Source organism: Hyperolius riggenbachi, chromosome 3 (assembly GCF_040937935.1).
Source record: "Hyperolius riggenbachi isolate aHypRig1 chromosome 3, aHypRig1.pri, whole genome shotgun sequence".
Taxonomy (NCBI): Eukaryota; Metazoa; Chordata; class Amphibia; order Anura; family Hyperoliidae; genus Hyperolius; species Hyperolius riggenbachi.
In genome coordinates, this window is record NC_090648.1 from 498794159 (window position 1) to 498811850 (window position 17692).

Consider the following 17692-nt stretch of genomic DNA (forward strand, 5'->3'; position numbering starts at 1 on the left):
ACTTTTGTAATACCAATCACTGCATACCCACCTGTTCAGTGCACCTACCTACCTACGTGAGCGCACGCAGTGTCACTGCACCTGTTCACGGTTGCCATTACAGGTATCCATGAATATAACCACTTTAAGACCAAGTCACGCCGATGGGTGTGAACACGGTGGCTCTCCCAGGACCGCCTAATGCCGATCGGCATAAATTCCTGGCGGTGTATTTTGCAGGGGATCACGCGCGCCTATGCATGTGCATCCTCGCTTGGATGACGGAGCTCTGCTCCACCTTCAGTCTCCCAGCGGCGATCTTTTATGGCTGTACAGCGCTGCGATCTATGGCAGCACTGTACTGGGGACAGCCGTATGACACGGCTGTCCCCCTGGCAGGCTCAGGGGTGATCGGCTGTCGTAGGCTAAAGCCTATGACAGCCAATCACAGTGATTGGCTGGCAGGGGGAGGGAGGGAGCTAGGGAAAAAAGAAAAAAAACCACACATTTTATTACAAAAACGAGTGGACCTAAGAGCTAACGGGCTCTAGGTCTTTTTTTTACCGCCGCCACCAGTCACTGTCCATGCGCACGCACCCGCCGCGCCCACCCCCACCCACAAACGTTGCGCACGCCCGCCCAACCACCATGCTCCCTGGTCCCGTCCAATTGTGCAAAAAAAATAAAATCGCTGGTGTCAACTAATTCGATGTTAGATGTGAACAGAGCCTTTGAGTGGGTTTCAGAAGCCGCTATCTTTAAAAAAAGGCACAAGAAGCAAATATACGTATAAATATATATATAAGATTTATTTTCATGATAGAATAAAGTGCATCACTATAATTAAACATACTACATACACCATACACCATACATTAAAGTTATCTTATTGGATATTTACTACAGTATTGTCAACAAGTTATGTCTATGGAATTAAATTAAGTCGAGGATGACCGATCACACAAAGTGCCAGCATCATCGGCATTTTCTAATTCGATACGGTTTCCGTGCTTGAGACGAGTTCAACAATTAACTTAAGTGCTATTTCCTTTCTGACATGCCCAGTTCAGCACCTATAGCCTTGTAAACACTTTCAATTATGATTGGCCAATCACTGACCAATTCTACCACCTCCATGTAGTATGAGAGTTTACCTGCATAATCTGCTCATAGTACTCAATATCTGTTGACACTCAAACTACACGGAGGTGGTAAAATTGGTCAGTGATTGGCCAATCATAATTAAAAGTGTGTACCAGGCTTAAAGGGGAACTGAAGAGAGAGGTATATGGAGGCTGTCATGTTTATTTCCTTTTAGACAATACCAGTTGCCTGGCAGCCCTGCTGATCCTCTGCCTCTAATACTATTAGCCATAGCCCCTGAACAAGCATGCAGCAGATCAGGTGTTTCAGTGGTTCAGACTTATAAGTCTGATCTGACAAGACTAGCTGCATGCTCATTTCTGGTTTTAATCAGATACTACTGCAGAGAAATAGACCAGCAGGGCTGCCAGGCAACTGGTATTGATTAAAAGGAAATAAACAGGACAGCCTCCATATACCTCTCTCTTCAGTTCCCCTTTAAAGCAGGCCATACACACATAGACTGCTACCCGATGCAGCAAAACGATCGTTCCCTCTCTGATCGGAATCTGAACAGAGCGGGATCTATTCCACACACTGCACATCGACTTTCAATGATCGATTCCAGCATGGGATGTATGGTAGAACGATTGTACTGTGCTGCTCGATGCCGTGGAAATTCTACGCGCCATCAATCTACCGCCGCGCCTTCCCACCTAGATCAATCGAGATTTTCCAATCGATCGTTTTGAATGATTTTCGGTAACTGTGATTACGGTTTATGTGACACGTTGTGTAATAGATATGATCAGAATCGACTTTAATTGATGAGTGTATGGCCTGCAAATGTATGCAGCTTGGAAATGCACCCATCAAGTTTTCCAAGTTGCATAAATTTAAGCATAACTTTTGCACCAACTTGGACATATTAGCATCTTATTGACTATCCCCCCAAAAAGTAAAATACTGCAGTGTTATCGTAAGAGAACAGAGGCGCCAGCAGGATAAAAGGTAATAAAAATTTTCAAATTTTCTGGGAGGCAGTGGTGGACTTACCTCCGGAAAGCAGACTCAAAATACTGTCTGAATTAAACAAATACATTTATTATTGGTACCCCAAAAGATGCAACGTGTTTCGCAGGCACAGCCTGCTTCATCAGGCAATAAGATAGGGGACAAACAGTAGCTCGTCAGTAGCACGAATAGCGCCTCTGTCAGAGTAATCACTGTGATTATTAGGGCAGACAGGTCTGCAGCTGCCTCTCTCGCTCAGGTACCAAGCTGCATACCGTTTGTATGCAAGCTGAAATGATTAGTTTGCTACTTCACACTACAGCCAATTACTGGATACTATGTTAGTGCTGTTAGTGCTACGGCGCTGTCCTTCCTCTACGTACGATATCTTCTTTTTTTTAATATACAGCAAAGTCCCCATTATCCGGAATTCAGGTAACCGGAAGTCTCAGCTAACCGGCGTGCCTGTAGGATAACGGGGACCTCTCTTGCGGGGCTGTCTGTGGAAGCATGCAGGCTTTGGAATACTTACCGAGGTCCCAGCGATGTCTGGCAGTCTCCCTCTATCTCCCCGCCGGGTACCTAGCGGCTTCCGGCATCAGTGTACGGAAGCTGGAGTGTCACATGACCCGATGCAGGTCAGCTGACACTCCGGCCTACGTGCACTAGGGAAGCCGGAAAGCCGCTCCGAGCCTGTGGGGAGGTTCAGAGAGACTGCCAGAGGCTCGACAAGTATTTTAGGGGGAAGGTTTGTGCTATTTCGACCGGCTGCTCAAGCAACCGGTGTATGCAGAATCAGGCGATCCCGTTACCGGGTTCTTTGCTGTATATATACTTTTGGCTTTATAAACACTGCAGTGTAATTACACTGAGAGGAATCAAGTTTTAATTTATGAGTGGCTTAGATGGAGGTGAAACTTGTACAGTTAGGCTAAGTTCACACAGTCTCTACTACTGATCACTTACCACGTAGAGGCAATGGCTGCTGGGAGGCTGGTTTAGACTACAAGAGCTTTTTAAGCACTAGAGACTTTAAAAGCTCTTGCTAATGCAATGCTATGGGGGATTTTTACAAAACCACATCGTTCCAGTGTGAACACACACATAGCATAGCATCAGCAAGAGTTTATAAAAATCACAAAGCGCTTAGAAAAGCTCTTGTAGTGTGAATAAGCCCTAAGGCTATAGGCTAAGTTCACACGGTCTCTACTAGTAATCATTTACCAGGTAGGTGCAAAGGCTGCTGGGAGTTAGGTTAAGGTCCCATGGTTTCTACTAGTGATCGCTTCCTGCGTAGGGGCAAAGGCTGCTGGGAGTTAGGCTAAGTTCACACTGTTCCTACTAGTGATCACTTCCTGCATAGGTGCAAAGGCCGCTGGGAGTTAGGTTAAGGTCACATGGTCTCTACTAGTGATCGCTTCCTGCGTAGGGGCAAAGGCTGCTGGGAGTTAGGCTAAGTTCACACTGTTCCTACTAGTGATTACTTCCTACTTAGCGGCAAAGGCTAAGGTCACACTGCTCCTACTAGTGATCGCTTCCTGCGTAGAGGCAAAGGCTGCTGGGAGTTAGGCTAAGTTCACACTGTTCCTACTAGTGATCGCTTCCTGCGTAGGGGCAAAGGCTGCTGGGAGTTAGGCTAAGTTCACACTGTTCCTATTAGTGATCGCTTACCGCGGAGGAGCAAAGGCTGCTGGGAGTTAGGCTAAGGTCACATGGTTTCTACTAGTGATTGCTTTCAGCGTAGAGGCAAAGGCTGCTGGGAGTTAGGCTAAGTTCACACTGTCTACTAGTGATTGCTTCCCACGTAGGGGCAAAGGCTGCTGGGAGTTAGGTTAAGTTTACTCTGTTGCGAAGCACAAACAGCACACCACTGCAGGATTAAAGTAAAAAGTTGCATCTGGTGACGTGCACGGTGCAATCGCATAGGATCGAGTGGCCATTAACTTGTAGCAGAGGCGTGACATGACGGATTCTGATGCACACGTGTGACCACGCCCATTGTCACATAGCATTGCGTTGCCATGAGATTATTTTTTTCCATCGCATGCTAAATGCAGAGACTGTGGAGTAAACATTGCGATTAGCCCAGGGTTGGGAAAACTTCCATGCCTCTCCTCCCTCCCTGCAGAGTTGCAAACAGTGCAGTATGATAAGTTTAACACACCCAGTCGAAGCTTCCAGCAATGATCTCCATGGCTACAGCGGCGTCATGTGACGTACTGACGATTGGTCACATGGCATCACTGTGGCCATGCAGCTCGGCACTGGGAAGTGTGATTGGGTGAGCAAAAGTTTGCAGTCATGCTTGGAGGGGGTGGCTATAAGGTTAGTGAATTAGCAATTGTACCACCCACCTCAATTATTATTATTTTTTTAAAGGATATCCGAGGCGATGAATAAAATAAATAAAATCTTTACTTACCAGAGGCTTCTTTCAGGCTGCTTACACACAGGGACGTTACAGGCGCACGTTAGTGCAGCCTGTAACGCTCCCCCAACGCACAGCAATGTAACACAAGTGGGCTGTTCACACTGCCCACGTTGCGTTACATGTAACGCTGCACGTTCTCCCGAAAGTGCAGCATGCTACGGCGTTACAACGGCTTAAGCCGCGTTAGACTGTTTGCACATGCTCAGTCAGGTTGGGGAGGAGCGGAGAGCGGCCAGGCACATGGCTAATTAATATTCACTGCACGTTGTGACGTGCAGTGTTTACTTCCTGGTGCGGCCACTCTGTGCGGTGATTGGCCGGCGGGACCACGTGATGCCGCATGCGTCCAAGAGTACGCATCACGGACGCCAGAGTGAGCTGCACAACGCGGCTCACTCCGACGTCCACATCGAAGAGCACCAGGCCTTGCGTTAGGTGCACGTTATGCGACCTTAACGTAGCACCTAACGCAACGTCTTGGTGTGCAAGTGGCCTTGGCCCCTAGAAGTCACGTGTGTCCCTCGCTGCAGCTCCAGTCTTCTACGGTGTCCCGGTATCAGCATCTAAGGTCTTCTGCGTGTGCACACCTATGTCATCTGGAGCGTACTGCCCCTCAGAAGTACTGCACTGGCGCAGTATGCTTCTGCTGACGTGGGTGCATGCCGACGAATGTGTAGAAGTCAATAACCTGCGGGTGCGTGATGGGGGAGCATGCACTGCGTGGACTGCGCTGACTGGCTGAAGGTAATGGGGCTTCTATCAGGCTATCCAGGAGGACGGCATCAAGGAAGCGATCTGCATTGAGGGGGCTGGAGGAAGCCCCAGGTATGTATAACATATTTCACCCCTTTCGCCTCAGGTACATTTTAAGTCTAACTAACCTTTCGGCAAACCTCATTCTATTCTGATGTGACCCAAGTAAAGAAATTTGCCACATAATAGCATTTGTGTGATGTCCTCCAGCCTTAAGGTGGCCACCAACTATCCAATTTCTAGCAAAAAAAATATTTCAAGCAATCAGATAATTCTGATTGGAAGTGAAATATTGTAAAACATTGTTCACTACACCATCAACGAACCAATCTTTGTCTCCTATCTATTACAACCAACAAGAAGAGTCAAACTTTGGTTCAACGAAAATCCAATCGGACGACTGTTTTTATAATCATTTGTAATTGATTTTGCCCATCAACGGAGGTAATTTACAACCAATCTGATCAGAATTATCTGATCTCTTGATCAATTTTTCGCTAGAAATTGGACTGTTAGTGGCCACCTTTAGTAAACCAACCACTGGGGATAGTCAATGAGATAATACCCCAATAAAATGAAATAGCTGCATTGGATTGGTCCAATTCCACCTCCATAAATTTGCATCAAATTATCGTCATCTCACTGGCGGTCTGGTCACCGCCTGGTATGCTCATTATTCTGATTTGCCCGCAGGTTCCTTAGCAGGTTCGGGAATGCTCTGAGACAGGGGGGTGAGGTTCAGCAGGAGGATGTGTCTGTCGTAGGCTTTGGCTTGCTTGAAGATCAGATCTGTGCCGTGAAGTCGGTCAAACACCCCCAGGACTCCATAGCACTGGTTAAACCTGGAGAACAAAAAACACCAGGAAAATCGTCAGCTGTAGAGTACTCCAGCCAGACACACACTGATTGACCAATGACTGGCCAATCTTACGACCACCATGTAGTACAATGTGTGTTTGCGAGTGATGACTGTAATCTGCTAATTACGATGATGCAAAATTTTCCATAATTTTCGCAATTACGACCATACATTATTCCAATTTGTACATTCAACTGATTTTGTGTAACCCATTCGTAATTTTGCGTTATTTAGTGCCAAATTCAGTGGTTAATAGCCAAGTCTACATCCAGGCTATTGTCACTAAAATTGCTAAGTGTGTTTAGGAGAAGAATGGGAACACGTAAAAAACAATTTTTCAAAAAGACCTTGTAGCATTTGAGAAAATCGTGCGCGCTCCCGCCGCCTTACGTTAGCCCCGAGATCAATGAATTGGAACATAGTTCCCATTCATCGATCTAAGTCCCCGGCAGAAAAACATACGACCTCTTATTAGAGGCCGCTGTCTTTCTGCTCAAAAAAAAGTTTCCCGTCCTCCTAATGCTTCCAGGACTTTTTGTGGCCAAATAGTAACACTACACCCACATGCATTTTTTATTAAATAAACACATAATATTACATTTAAAATTAACTGCTAACACACCAAAAATTACCCAAATAAAATTTTTATATAAAAAAATACCAAAAATTACAATAAAAAAAAACAACAACATAAATAGTTACCTAAGAGTCTGAACTTTTTGAATATGCATGTCAAGAGAGTATATTACTATATTTTTATTAAATTATAAGCTTGTAAATAGTGATGGACGCAAATTGAAAAAATGCACCTTTATTTCCAAATAAAATATTGGCGCCATAAATTGTGATACGGACATAATTTAAACGGTGTAATAACCGGGACAAATGGACACATCAAATACATGGGTTTTAATTGCGGTAGCATGTATTAATTTTAAACTATAATGGCCAAAAACTGAGAAATAATGCATTTTTTCCATTTCTTTCTTAATCTTCCTGTTAAAATGGATTTAGAATAAAATAATTCTTAGCAAATGTATCACCTAAAGAAAGACTAAATGGTGACGGAAAAAACAAGATATAGATCATTTCAGTATGATAAGTAGTGATAAAGTTATTGGCGAATGAATGGGAGGTGAAAGTTTCTCGGATGCATAAAGTGAAACAACACTGTAGGCTGAAGTGGTTAAAAAATGCAAGGGAAAATTGATTTTTAAATTGCCATGTTCTGCGTTTAAAAAACAGTTTTCCTTCGCAGTTTTAAAATAGATTTTCTCAAAAACTACAAGGTCTTTTTGAAAAATTATTTTCCTTTAACTCTTCTACATTAAAATACGCAATTTTAACATTCCTTAACAAACAATTTTTTATGACAATGGCATGTATGGCTATAAACTGCTAAAGTCGGCATGAAATGATGTGAAAATTACGTAAAATTATGGTTCCGGATTGCGTTTTTAAACAAAATTACTTATGATTATCCCTGAAATTCCGCATTACGATTTTGCATTGCAATTGCGAAGCGAAATTAGGATTATGCAAAATTTGTGCTCACTACTAGTGTACGCGCCTTTGGGGTGCCCATACATTACTTCATTTTCGCATCGATATCCAGAAATTCAACCAATGCTGCAACAGGGCTACACGATGAATCGATTTCCAGCCAAAATTGGTGAAAAAGATCGATTGGGCATGTTGGAAATCACGGTCGTAAGGCCCTCGATCCGGTGCATGGCATTCATGCTCTATTAATAGTGCTGCGCTGAGTCCCTTAGATATGTCACAGTATGTGCAATAAAACCAATTGTTATATTAGATGGATCACACTACTCCTAGATTACCAATCTGTATATAATCCAATGATCTTTATAGTAGTTGTGATCACCCCTCCGTTGTTATTAATTCCTGTCTCCAAGATAATACTGGGAAGAGACACCTTCAACAATAGGTAAAAACAAAAACGCACATAGTGTAACCTGTTTACAATAATCACTATCGCCCTTTTTGTGACAGACAATCTAACCACAAACACAGGAGTGCATACATATAAGAGGTCCACCACCTGTGGGCTCAGGCTCCCCCCCCCCCCCCCCATATGCCCCTGCTCACCAAAGACTGCTATAGTTCAATAGCCACTGTCTGCCACCTGGGCCTTTCCACGGATGCAATCTGCAGGTAAACTCAAAACAAGAACCGCTCATGTGTAAAACCACTTTTTAATACTTAGATTAAAAGATAAGAGATGGGCGTACATTAAAACAAATATAAACAGCATTGCATATCACCATCTCCTTGTCTGGATAGGATATCAGCGTCTCGCGTTTCCTCTCCTCCACAGACTCCGCATGCGTATCCCAAGCTCCGCCCTACCGGTTTCGTCATGTCACGACTCACAAGGAGATTGCATCCGTGGAAAAGCCCAGGTGACAGACAGTGGCTATTGAACTATAGCAGTCTTTGGTGAGCAGGGGCATATGGGGGGGGGGGGGGGAGAGCCTGAGCCCACAGGTGGTGGACCCCTTACATGTATGCACTCCTGTGTTTGTGGTTAGATTGTCTGTCACAAAAAGGGCGATAGTGATTATTGTAAACAGGTTACACTATGTGCCTTTTTGTTTTTACCTATTGTTGAAGGTGTCTCTTCCCAGTATTATCTTGGGAGACAGGAATGAATAACAACGGAGGGGTGATCGCAACTACTTTAAAGAACAATGGCATTAATGGTGTTAGATCTCCCGACGACTGAGGGACCCCCAGTCTGGTCCCACGCTAAGTGTATGTGGGCCCCCCGGGGCCCGTGGTGGTGTTGCCTGCTCAACTGTCACACCTCTCAGTGCCGTACCATGTGACAATGCCGCATGTAGTGACATCACTACACGCACCTGTGTCATATGACACAGGCACTCATGGTGGCAATTCAAAAAGACACCAGACACAGGAGGAGGTCAGGAGATGAGCAACACTCACCAGGGACCGGGGGGGGGGGGGCGGGAGGGGGGGGGGTGTAGGCGGTGTCACACATGGGTATATCCGATAGTCGATTTGGTGGCAGATCGAGAGATGTATGGGCACCTTGAGGCAGGGGACATGTGAAATTGCACATGCGTGGTGTTAGTCTATGGGCCACACAAAAAGAACTTGGAATCAAAAACGAATCAATTCGGTACGCATTTTTGCTGTTTTTTGTTTTTTCTTAAGAAAAAGGAGAAAAAAAAGATCTCATAATGTACTGTACTGTATATACTCGATTATAAGCTGACTTGAATATAAGTCGGCGCCCCTCCAAACTCTTGCCTTAAAAAAACTGGAAAAGTTTTACCCAGGTATAAGCCGGGGCGGCAAAAGCCACAACCACAACACCACTCACAGCCATGGCCGGCCACAACCATATATTAGAAAAGCAGCATAAATTCAGCAGATTGCAATAATAAGCCAGCCCAGAACAAAGGCCAACAATGGAGATGGACATGCAAAGAACTCCTGTTGCAGAGTTTAAGCTGGCATAAAGATAAAGCAAGGAATGCAGAGCCACATAGTCATGTATCTAAAACGTGATATAGCAATGCAAGGATTCTCACCACTCAGTAGACACTGTCCCTGTATGCCTTCCAAGGCTACAACTCGAGATGAGATTAGCTGGGTCCTCCCATGGAAATGCTAAGTGTGTGGTCTCCCTCAGATGATGTACCACTGTGCATATAGCGAGGGCACTGTGGGGGTTACTCAAACAGTAGTGACTCGAGTATAATCCTAGACCCCCCACCTTTGGGCAACTGTTTTTGGCCTAAAAATTAGGCTTATACTCGAGTATATACAGTACCATTTCACACATTAAATATACGGTAAGTATTAAAAATGCAAAAACGGAAACCCACAAAAAACACATGATAAACGCAAATGAAAAATGCAGAAATGCACACAGCAGAAACGTTTCGTTTTCCGCACAGACACGTGTGCTCCCAGCCCAAAGGTGGCCACTAATGATCCAATCTTTTTCTTCACTCTTACCATTTCTAAGTTGTATGAGGGACTGTCTAAAGTATCCAGTCAATATATTCACTCAGTTCAAACTTTTACTACAGAGATTTGCTAAGATTGGACAATAAGGATCGGACCATTAGTGGGGACCATAAGATTTCCAGCAGCCCCTCCTCACAGGGAGCTCCACACCGAATCGCCGCCAGACTTACTTGAGGTGGTGGAAGTCGTGGAACTCCGGAGATGGCAGGAAGGGCAGGTGGTAGCCGCAGTGGGAGATGGTGGTCGACACTAGAGCGAGCGAGAACCACATCATAACGGTGGCCACATGGGACCCCATCAGCATTGGTCCAACCATGGGGGGCAACATATTGGAAAACTGCAAGAGAAAGAGCAGTACAGATGGATTATCCAACGCGCAAAGAACAAATGTTACAAACAAGCTTGTCACCCTGCCACCACCTGACTGACATTCATAAAAGCCCAGTACGGGGTCTGCCGCTGACAAAAATGACGTGTTTATACAGGACAGCGGACTGTATGGCTTCCGTGCAGTGCGTTACCATACCGAAACCCACTATGCCGCAACGCCACCGCCACACTGTGAACGCTGCATAGGGGGGTGCATTGCGGTGAGCCACGTTATGAAGCGGCCGTTACAACACACCACTGTAAACGTGGCCTTAGACTGCAGTCACTCTACTTCTACCCTTCAGCCTATAGGGAAGAAGTACAGCAACTTGTGTTTCTGGGCTCCAGTAACAACACAAGTTGCCAAACTTTTCCCCTTACTGCCGCTGGGGCTTACTTTCAGGATAGGGCTTATATTTGGAGCATGCTCAAAATTCCCGCTAGGGCTTACTTTCAGGGGATGTCTTAATTTAGGGGAAAGAGGGTAATATACAAACTTTTTAGTGACTCCACTTTGTTCCAAAATGACCCAGGTGAGTTCTGTAATCTGTTAGGCCCAGTTCACTCTGGCAATTAAGTGGCAAACGGATCCGTGAAAACAGATCTGATCACTGGTCGATCGGATCTGTTTTCACTCCGTTTCCATTCAGCTGCTTCCGTTCCTTCCCCCGCCCCAAAGTGTATTTTTCTGTTTAGAACGGTCCATTTCTTCACTAGTATGATGTAGCTATGTAGCCGCATCGCATCGCTTCTACTGGAAACGGGCCCTTAGTCTAATAGCATTCAATGGGCTTGATTCACTAAACCGCGATACCTGAAATATCACACCTTATCAAAGATCACACCTTATGAAAAGATATCACACCTTATCAAAGATATCACACCTTATCAAAGTTAACATGCCTTATCAGAGTAGCATAGCGAGCGCTTCTAACTTATGCCTGCTAATTGGCAATGGCACTCGTCCTGCCCTGAGCCCCTGCGGGTTCGTAGCGCTTGCTACACTACTCTGATAAGGCGTGATAACTTTGATAAGGTGTGATATCTTTTCATAATGTGTGATATCTTTTCATAGGGTGTGATATCTTTTCATAAGGTGTGATATTGTGAGTTATCACAGTTTAATGAATCAAGCCCTATGTGTGACGGCTGGGGTGGGAGGGATGGAGGATGGAGGGGGGCACTTTGGTGGGATGGAGGATGGAGGGGGGCACTTTGGTGTCTCAGCCATGGGTGCTGGAGGACCTTGTCCCGGCTCTGCTATAGCTAAACCTAACCCTACTCTCACACAGAACCCTCCCCCCTCACACAAATGTTCTCCCTGACACCTAACCCCAACCGCCACAGGGTTCCCTTCCTTGCCGATAAATTTAATGGCACTTGCGATGCCAAATATTTGCCTTTCTTGCCGATAAATTTAATGGAACTCTATGGTGGTGCCCAAAATGTTCCTCGCTAGTAGCCGTCCACATATCCCGCTTCCCTCCACATCAGGTGTTGTTGTGGTTACACTTGTTATGGGTGTGAAGATCCTGATGGCGACACTTGTTTTATGAGCCTTGTGAGTTGGGCCTCCAGGCTGTGAGGGCCACCAGGGGAAGGCAAAGGAAGGGGTGTGAACCTTAGGGCGTGCCATTATATTTTTTTATGGGGGGGGGGGCATTATTTGTATACTTTATGGGGAGACCCCACTATTTGTACAGTTACGGTCTTGAACAGCTGAGTATTTTAATTACTCCATTTAAGGTCTCTCACTTACGATGTGCTCCAGAGGATGAGCGTACATAGCAACCACACCCACGGGGGCCGTCCACTCATGATGCTGCTTATGGACATGCTTGTATAGACTTGGATGGTGGAACAACCTGCCCAATGTAAAATGACACCAGTAATTCATAAAGAGAAAATAACGTTTCTGTAACTACATGTAGAAGTCTGAAATAAGAACTATAACAATAATAATATTGTACGGCTTTTGGTTGGGATCATTTGCATCCAGACCCCTCTTATGGACCAGAGGAGTTTTAACATTTTAGCTATGTCCCCATTTAAAGAGATACTGAAGCGAATTGTTTTTGCCATTTTAACCTTTGATTTCACTTCAGTGCTCTCAGCAGGAGTAAAACGCCATGTCCCTGAGCGCTTTAGAGCCCCCAAATACCTCAAAGAGGCAGAGCTTTCCGCTGCAGCTCTGCCTCTACTGCTGTCAATCGCGGCGGATCGCCGCCTCTCCCCACCCCTCTCACTCTTCCTTCATAGAGGGGGCGGGGAGAGGCGGAGATCCGTGCGGCGATTTATGTCAGGAGAGGCAGAGCTGCGGCTGAAAGCCCTGCCTCTCAGCGCAGCAAAATCCACGACCAAGTTGATCGTGGATGTTTGCACAGGGATTTGGGGGGTCTAAACCCCTCGTTTTGCGGCGGGGATGCGGCGGTTTACTTCTGATGAGACTCCTGAAGCAAATAATAAGGTAAAAATGGCAAATTTTATTCGCTTCAGAGTCTCTTTAATCAGCAATAACTTTATCCCTACTTATGACACCTCAATGATATATATATATATATATATATATATATATATATATATATATATTTATTTTTTTCCAAGACAAACTAGACTTTCATTGTATGGCATTTTTTTTCCTAGAACAATTTGGTTTTCTATGCATTTTAATGGAAAAAAAGAGGAAAAAAACACATGGTTTCTCAGTTTTACAATTTCGCTTGAAAAATAAAAATGCTACTGTAGAAAAAACACACACATTTTGTTTGGCTATATCTACCATTAGATTATGTTCCTTTCACCATTTATGGTTAGGATATTTGATTCTGAAATAATGCTACAGTGTGTATTTTTCACTATGAACTGAGAAAATAAAAGTACTTTTAATGATAAAAATCAATCTTATTGGCTCAGGGAACATCTATTCCCTTTCACCAATTAGTGCTGCAGTAGATGTCGGAGGTTTTTCACAGGAGCAATACCCAATCATGCGCAGCCGTTCTTCAGCTACAAAACTTATATCTACTTCCTCGTGGCTTAGATGAAGTCACAAGGAATGTAGAGATACTGTGGCTGAGGCTAAAGTGGTTAAAGACGTGTTTATAATTTCATAACACAGTGAGTTATACCAGTTTGTGATCTCTTGCTCAAATATGAATCGTTTACCTGATCTAAACAATCACTGTTTCTGATCAGTTGCAGATTAAGGCTGCTTTCACAGTGGGACGTTACAGGCGCACGTTAGAGCAGCCTGTAATGCAGCCCAACTCACAGTAATGAAAAATCAATGGGCTGTTCACAGTGCCCACGTTGCGTTACATTGTAACGCTGGACGTTCAATGGGAGTGCAGCATGCTGTGCGTTATAGGTGGTTTTAGCTGTGTTAGACTGTTTGCACATGCTCAGTAAGGGGAGAGTCCCTATTGTTCCTAGCCACATGGCTAATTAATATTCACTGCACTGTAGTGTTGTCCAGATCATGAACAGTTCGGATCTTTGATCCAGATCTTTTTTGTGAGTTTAATCATCCGGATCACCACAATGAAGGATTTGGATCACAGTGGATGTCTGGAAGAAACAGGAACTGCAGCTTCTGTGCACAAGCACAATCTTCCTGCTGCATCCCTCCCTTCCCCATTAGCACCCTCAATGTGCCCTCATTCTCCTGCACCTCTCACTCTGCTGCACCCCTGCTTCCTGCTTCCCTAGTAAAATGATTCAAAGATTCGGTTCAAAGATCCGGATCTTTTCAATGATTTGATTCGAATCATCTGAATCATTGAAAAGATCCAGACTTCCCAGGATAGAACGTAAACGGCGCACCAAGAGCCGCATAACGCGGCTCAATCTGACGTCCAACTTCAGCACCACCATGTGTTGCGTTAGGGGCACGTTATGCGACCTTAATGTCCCCTAAAACACGACGTCTTGGTGGGAAAGAGGCCTAAAAGTGCGTACGCACCCAACTGATGTTGATGCCTCAGACTACAGTTTAAGGTACTGTACAGGCCTAGAGGGGAACAATGTATCTGTCACTGTACAAGGGGAAAGGGGAGGGGTGACGATTGCATGGCGCACAAAACAGTGGTTCAACGTGATAGGGTGAGTAAGTGAAAAATGGGCACTCCAGATCTCTAGGAGACAAATAAGTGTTGCCATACACATGTTAGATTCTTGGTGTAGATGGCCCTGAACGGTCAACTTGGCCGAAAACCCTATAGCGTGTGAACGAGGCTCAAGAGGAACTTTGCCAAAAGCTAGTAGTAGAAAGTGAAATTCGTTCATGTTACATCCTCTGTGGGTCAGCATCTTTACTACTGGCAGACCTGAAAAAAGACAGACAGCACCAACTGCCATTATATGTAAACTACCAGCTACTGATCCTGGGTTAAAACAAACCTGAACTTAAAACTTTCTCTCTACTCTAAAAGATAAGTAACAGCATAATAACCTTTAAATAAGAACATTTCCTTGTTACAGCTTATAGAACTCCTACTGAGTGGTTACTTCATGGTTTGCTGCGAGCACAGAAATGCTTCAGCTCCTGTGTTTACATGTTTGCCTGCAGACAGTTGAAAGCTCAAATTACATTAGCTCATTACTTTCTGGGAAGGGAGAATTAGACAAGCTGTTCTCTGTGAAGCCTGAAGCTAAAGCCTAAATTAAAAAAACAAAAACAAAAAAAAAACAGCTACTTACCTATGGAGAGGGGAGACTCTGGATCCTATAGAGCCTTTCCATTCCTCATCTCCTCATTCACCCGCAGTCTCCTCCTTTTAAATCTCCCATTGCAGGAGGCTTTGGAAACCCGAGCCCAAGTGCTCCCGAAGACTACCTGCAGCAAAAGAGAGCAGTCTCCGCCCCAGCAGTCAGAGACTGTTAATGGGGGAGCCATTGCAGGAACACTGGGACGAGGAGAGGGAAGGCTCTATAGCAGGGGTCCCCAACCTTTTCCAGCCTGGGGACCGCTTTCTGACCAAATTTATCTCTGGGGCCTGCGGGGGAGGGGGGGCTGGGGTGCAGCGGCATAGCTAGAATAGTTGCCTCAGTATAGGGGGTTTAGTATCCCCAGTATGGCTAGTATAGTTACCCCAGTATAGATAGTATAGTGCCCCAGTATGGGTAGTATAGTGCCTCAGTATAGCTAGTATAGTGCCCAGTATAGCTAGTATAGTGACCCAGTATGGGTAGTATAGTGCCCCATTATAGCTAGTATAGTGCCCCATTATAGCTAGTATAGTGCCCCATTATAGCTAGTATAGTGCCCCATTATAGCTAGTATAGTGCCCCAGTATAGCTAGTATAGTGCTTCAGTATAGCTAGTATAGTGCTTCAGTATAGCTAGTATAGTGACTCAGTATGGGTAGTATAGTGCCCCAGTATAGCTAGTATAGTGCTTCAGTATAGCTAGTATAGTGACCCAATATAGCTAGTATAGTGCCCCAGTATAGCTAGTATGGTGCCCCAGTATAGCTAGCATAGTGCCCAGTATGGATAGCATAGTGCCCCAGTATAGCTAGTATAGTGCCCAGTATAGCTAGTATAGTGCCCAGTATAGCTAGTATAGTGCCTCAGTATAGATAGTATAGTGCCCCAGTATGGGTAGTATAGTGCCTCAGTATTGCTAGTATAGTGCCCAGTATAGCTAGTATAGTGACCCAGTATGGGTAGTATAGTGCCCCAGTATAGCTAGTATAGTGCTTCAGTATAACTAGTATAGTGCCCAGTATAGCTGGTATAGTGATTCAGTATAGCTAGTTTAGTGACCCAGTATGGGTAGTATAGTGCCCCAGTATAGCTAGTATAGTGCCCAGTATAGCCAGTATAGTGCTCAGTATAGCTAGTATAGTGACCCAGTATAGCTAGTATAGTGACCCAGTATGGGTAGTACAGTGCCCCAGTATAGCTAGTATAGTGCCCAGTATAGCTAGTATAGTGACCCAGTATGGGTAGTATAGTGCCCCAGTATAGCTAGTATAGTGCTTCAGTATAGCTAGTATAGTGCCCAGTATAGCTAGTATAGTGCCCAGTATAGCTAGTATAGTGCTTCAGTATAGCTAGTATAGTGACCCAGTATGGGTAGTATAGTGCCCCAGTATAGCTAGTATAGTGCCCAGTATAGCCAGTATAGTGCTCAGTATAGCCAGTATAGTGCTCAGTATAGCTCGCATAGTGACCCAGTATGGGTAGTATAGTGCCCCAGTATAGCTAGTATAGTGCCCAGTATAGCCAGTATAGTGCTCAGTATAGCTAGCATAGTGACCCAGTATGGGTAGTATAGTGCCCCAGTATAGCTAGTATAGTGCTTCAGTATAGCGACCCAGTATGGGTAGTATAGTGCCCCAGTATAGCAAGTATAGTATAGTGCCTAGTATAGCTAGTATAGTGATCCAGTATGGGTAGTATAGTGCCGCAGTATAGCTAGTATAGTGCTCAGTATAGTGCCCAGTATAGCTCGTATAGTGCCCAGTATAGCTAGTATAATGCCCAGTATAGCTAGTATAGTGCCCAGTATGGGTAGTATAGTGCCCAGTATAGCTAGTATAGGGCCCAGTATGGCTAGTATAGTGCCCAGTATAGTTAGTATAGTGCCCAGTATGGCTAGCATAGTGCCCCAGTATAGCTAGTATAGTGCCCAGTATGGGTAGTATAGTGCCCAGTATAGCTAGTATAGGGCCCAGTATGGCTAGTATAGTGCCCAGTATGGGTAGTATAGTGCCCAGTATAGCTAGTATAGGGCCCAGTATGGCTAGTATAGTGCCCAGTATAGCTAGTATAGTGCCCAGTATAGTTAGTATAGTGCTCAGTATGGCTAGTATAGTGCCCATAGTGCCCAGTATAGCTAGTATAGTGCCCCAGTATGAGTAGGATGTGCCCCAGTATAGCAAGACAGCCAGGCAACTGGTATTGCTTAAAAGGAAATCAATATGGCAGCCTCCATATGCTTCTTGCTTCAGTTGCTTTAAAGTGAATCCGAGATAAACTTTTACTCATTGCATAATTGTGTTCCTTTTATATAGTTTATAGGGCTTCCTCAAGCCAAATACTTTTGTTTTTGTTTTAATACCCTAATTCCCTATAAGCCTCACCCACAGCTCCTCCAGCGCATAGGCTCTCTCAGACTCATGCAGCAAGGGCTTATGGGAGCTCAGTCTGGGCAGGAGGAGGAGGTGTTACTAGCCATA

General features: G+C 44.8%; 1 protein-coding gene across 2 annotated transcripts in view; it reads right to left on the reverse strand.

Annotated features, from left to right (window-relative positions):
- Nucleotides 1-763: 763 nt before the first annotated feature.
- The window catches only part of FAXDC2 (fatty acid hydroxylase domain containing 2), a 55570-nt gene continuing 38641 nt past the window's right edge, over nucleotides 764-17692 (reverse strand). For both annotated transcript variants that reach the window (XM_068278300.1, XM_068278301.1), the window contains exons 7-9: nucleotides 12268-12373; nucleotides 10310-10476; nucleotides 764-6102 (exon numbers count right to left, since the gene is read on the reverse strand). In XM_068278300.1, coding sequence (XP_068134401.1) covers nucleotides 5934-6102; nucleotides 10310-10476; nucleotides 12268-12373 — 442 coding nt within the window. In that variant the 3' untranslated portion in view covers nucleotides 764-5933. The remainder of the gene's footprint in view (nucleotides 6103-10309; nucleotides 10477-12267; nucleotides 12374-17692) is intronic.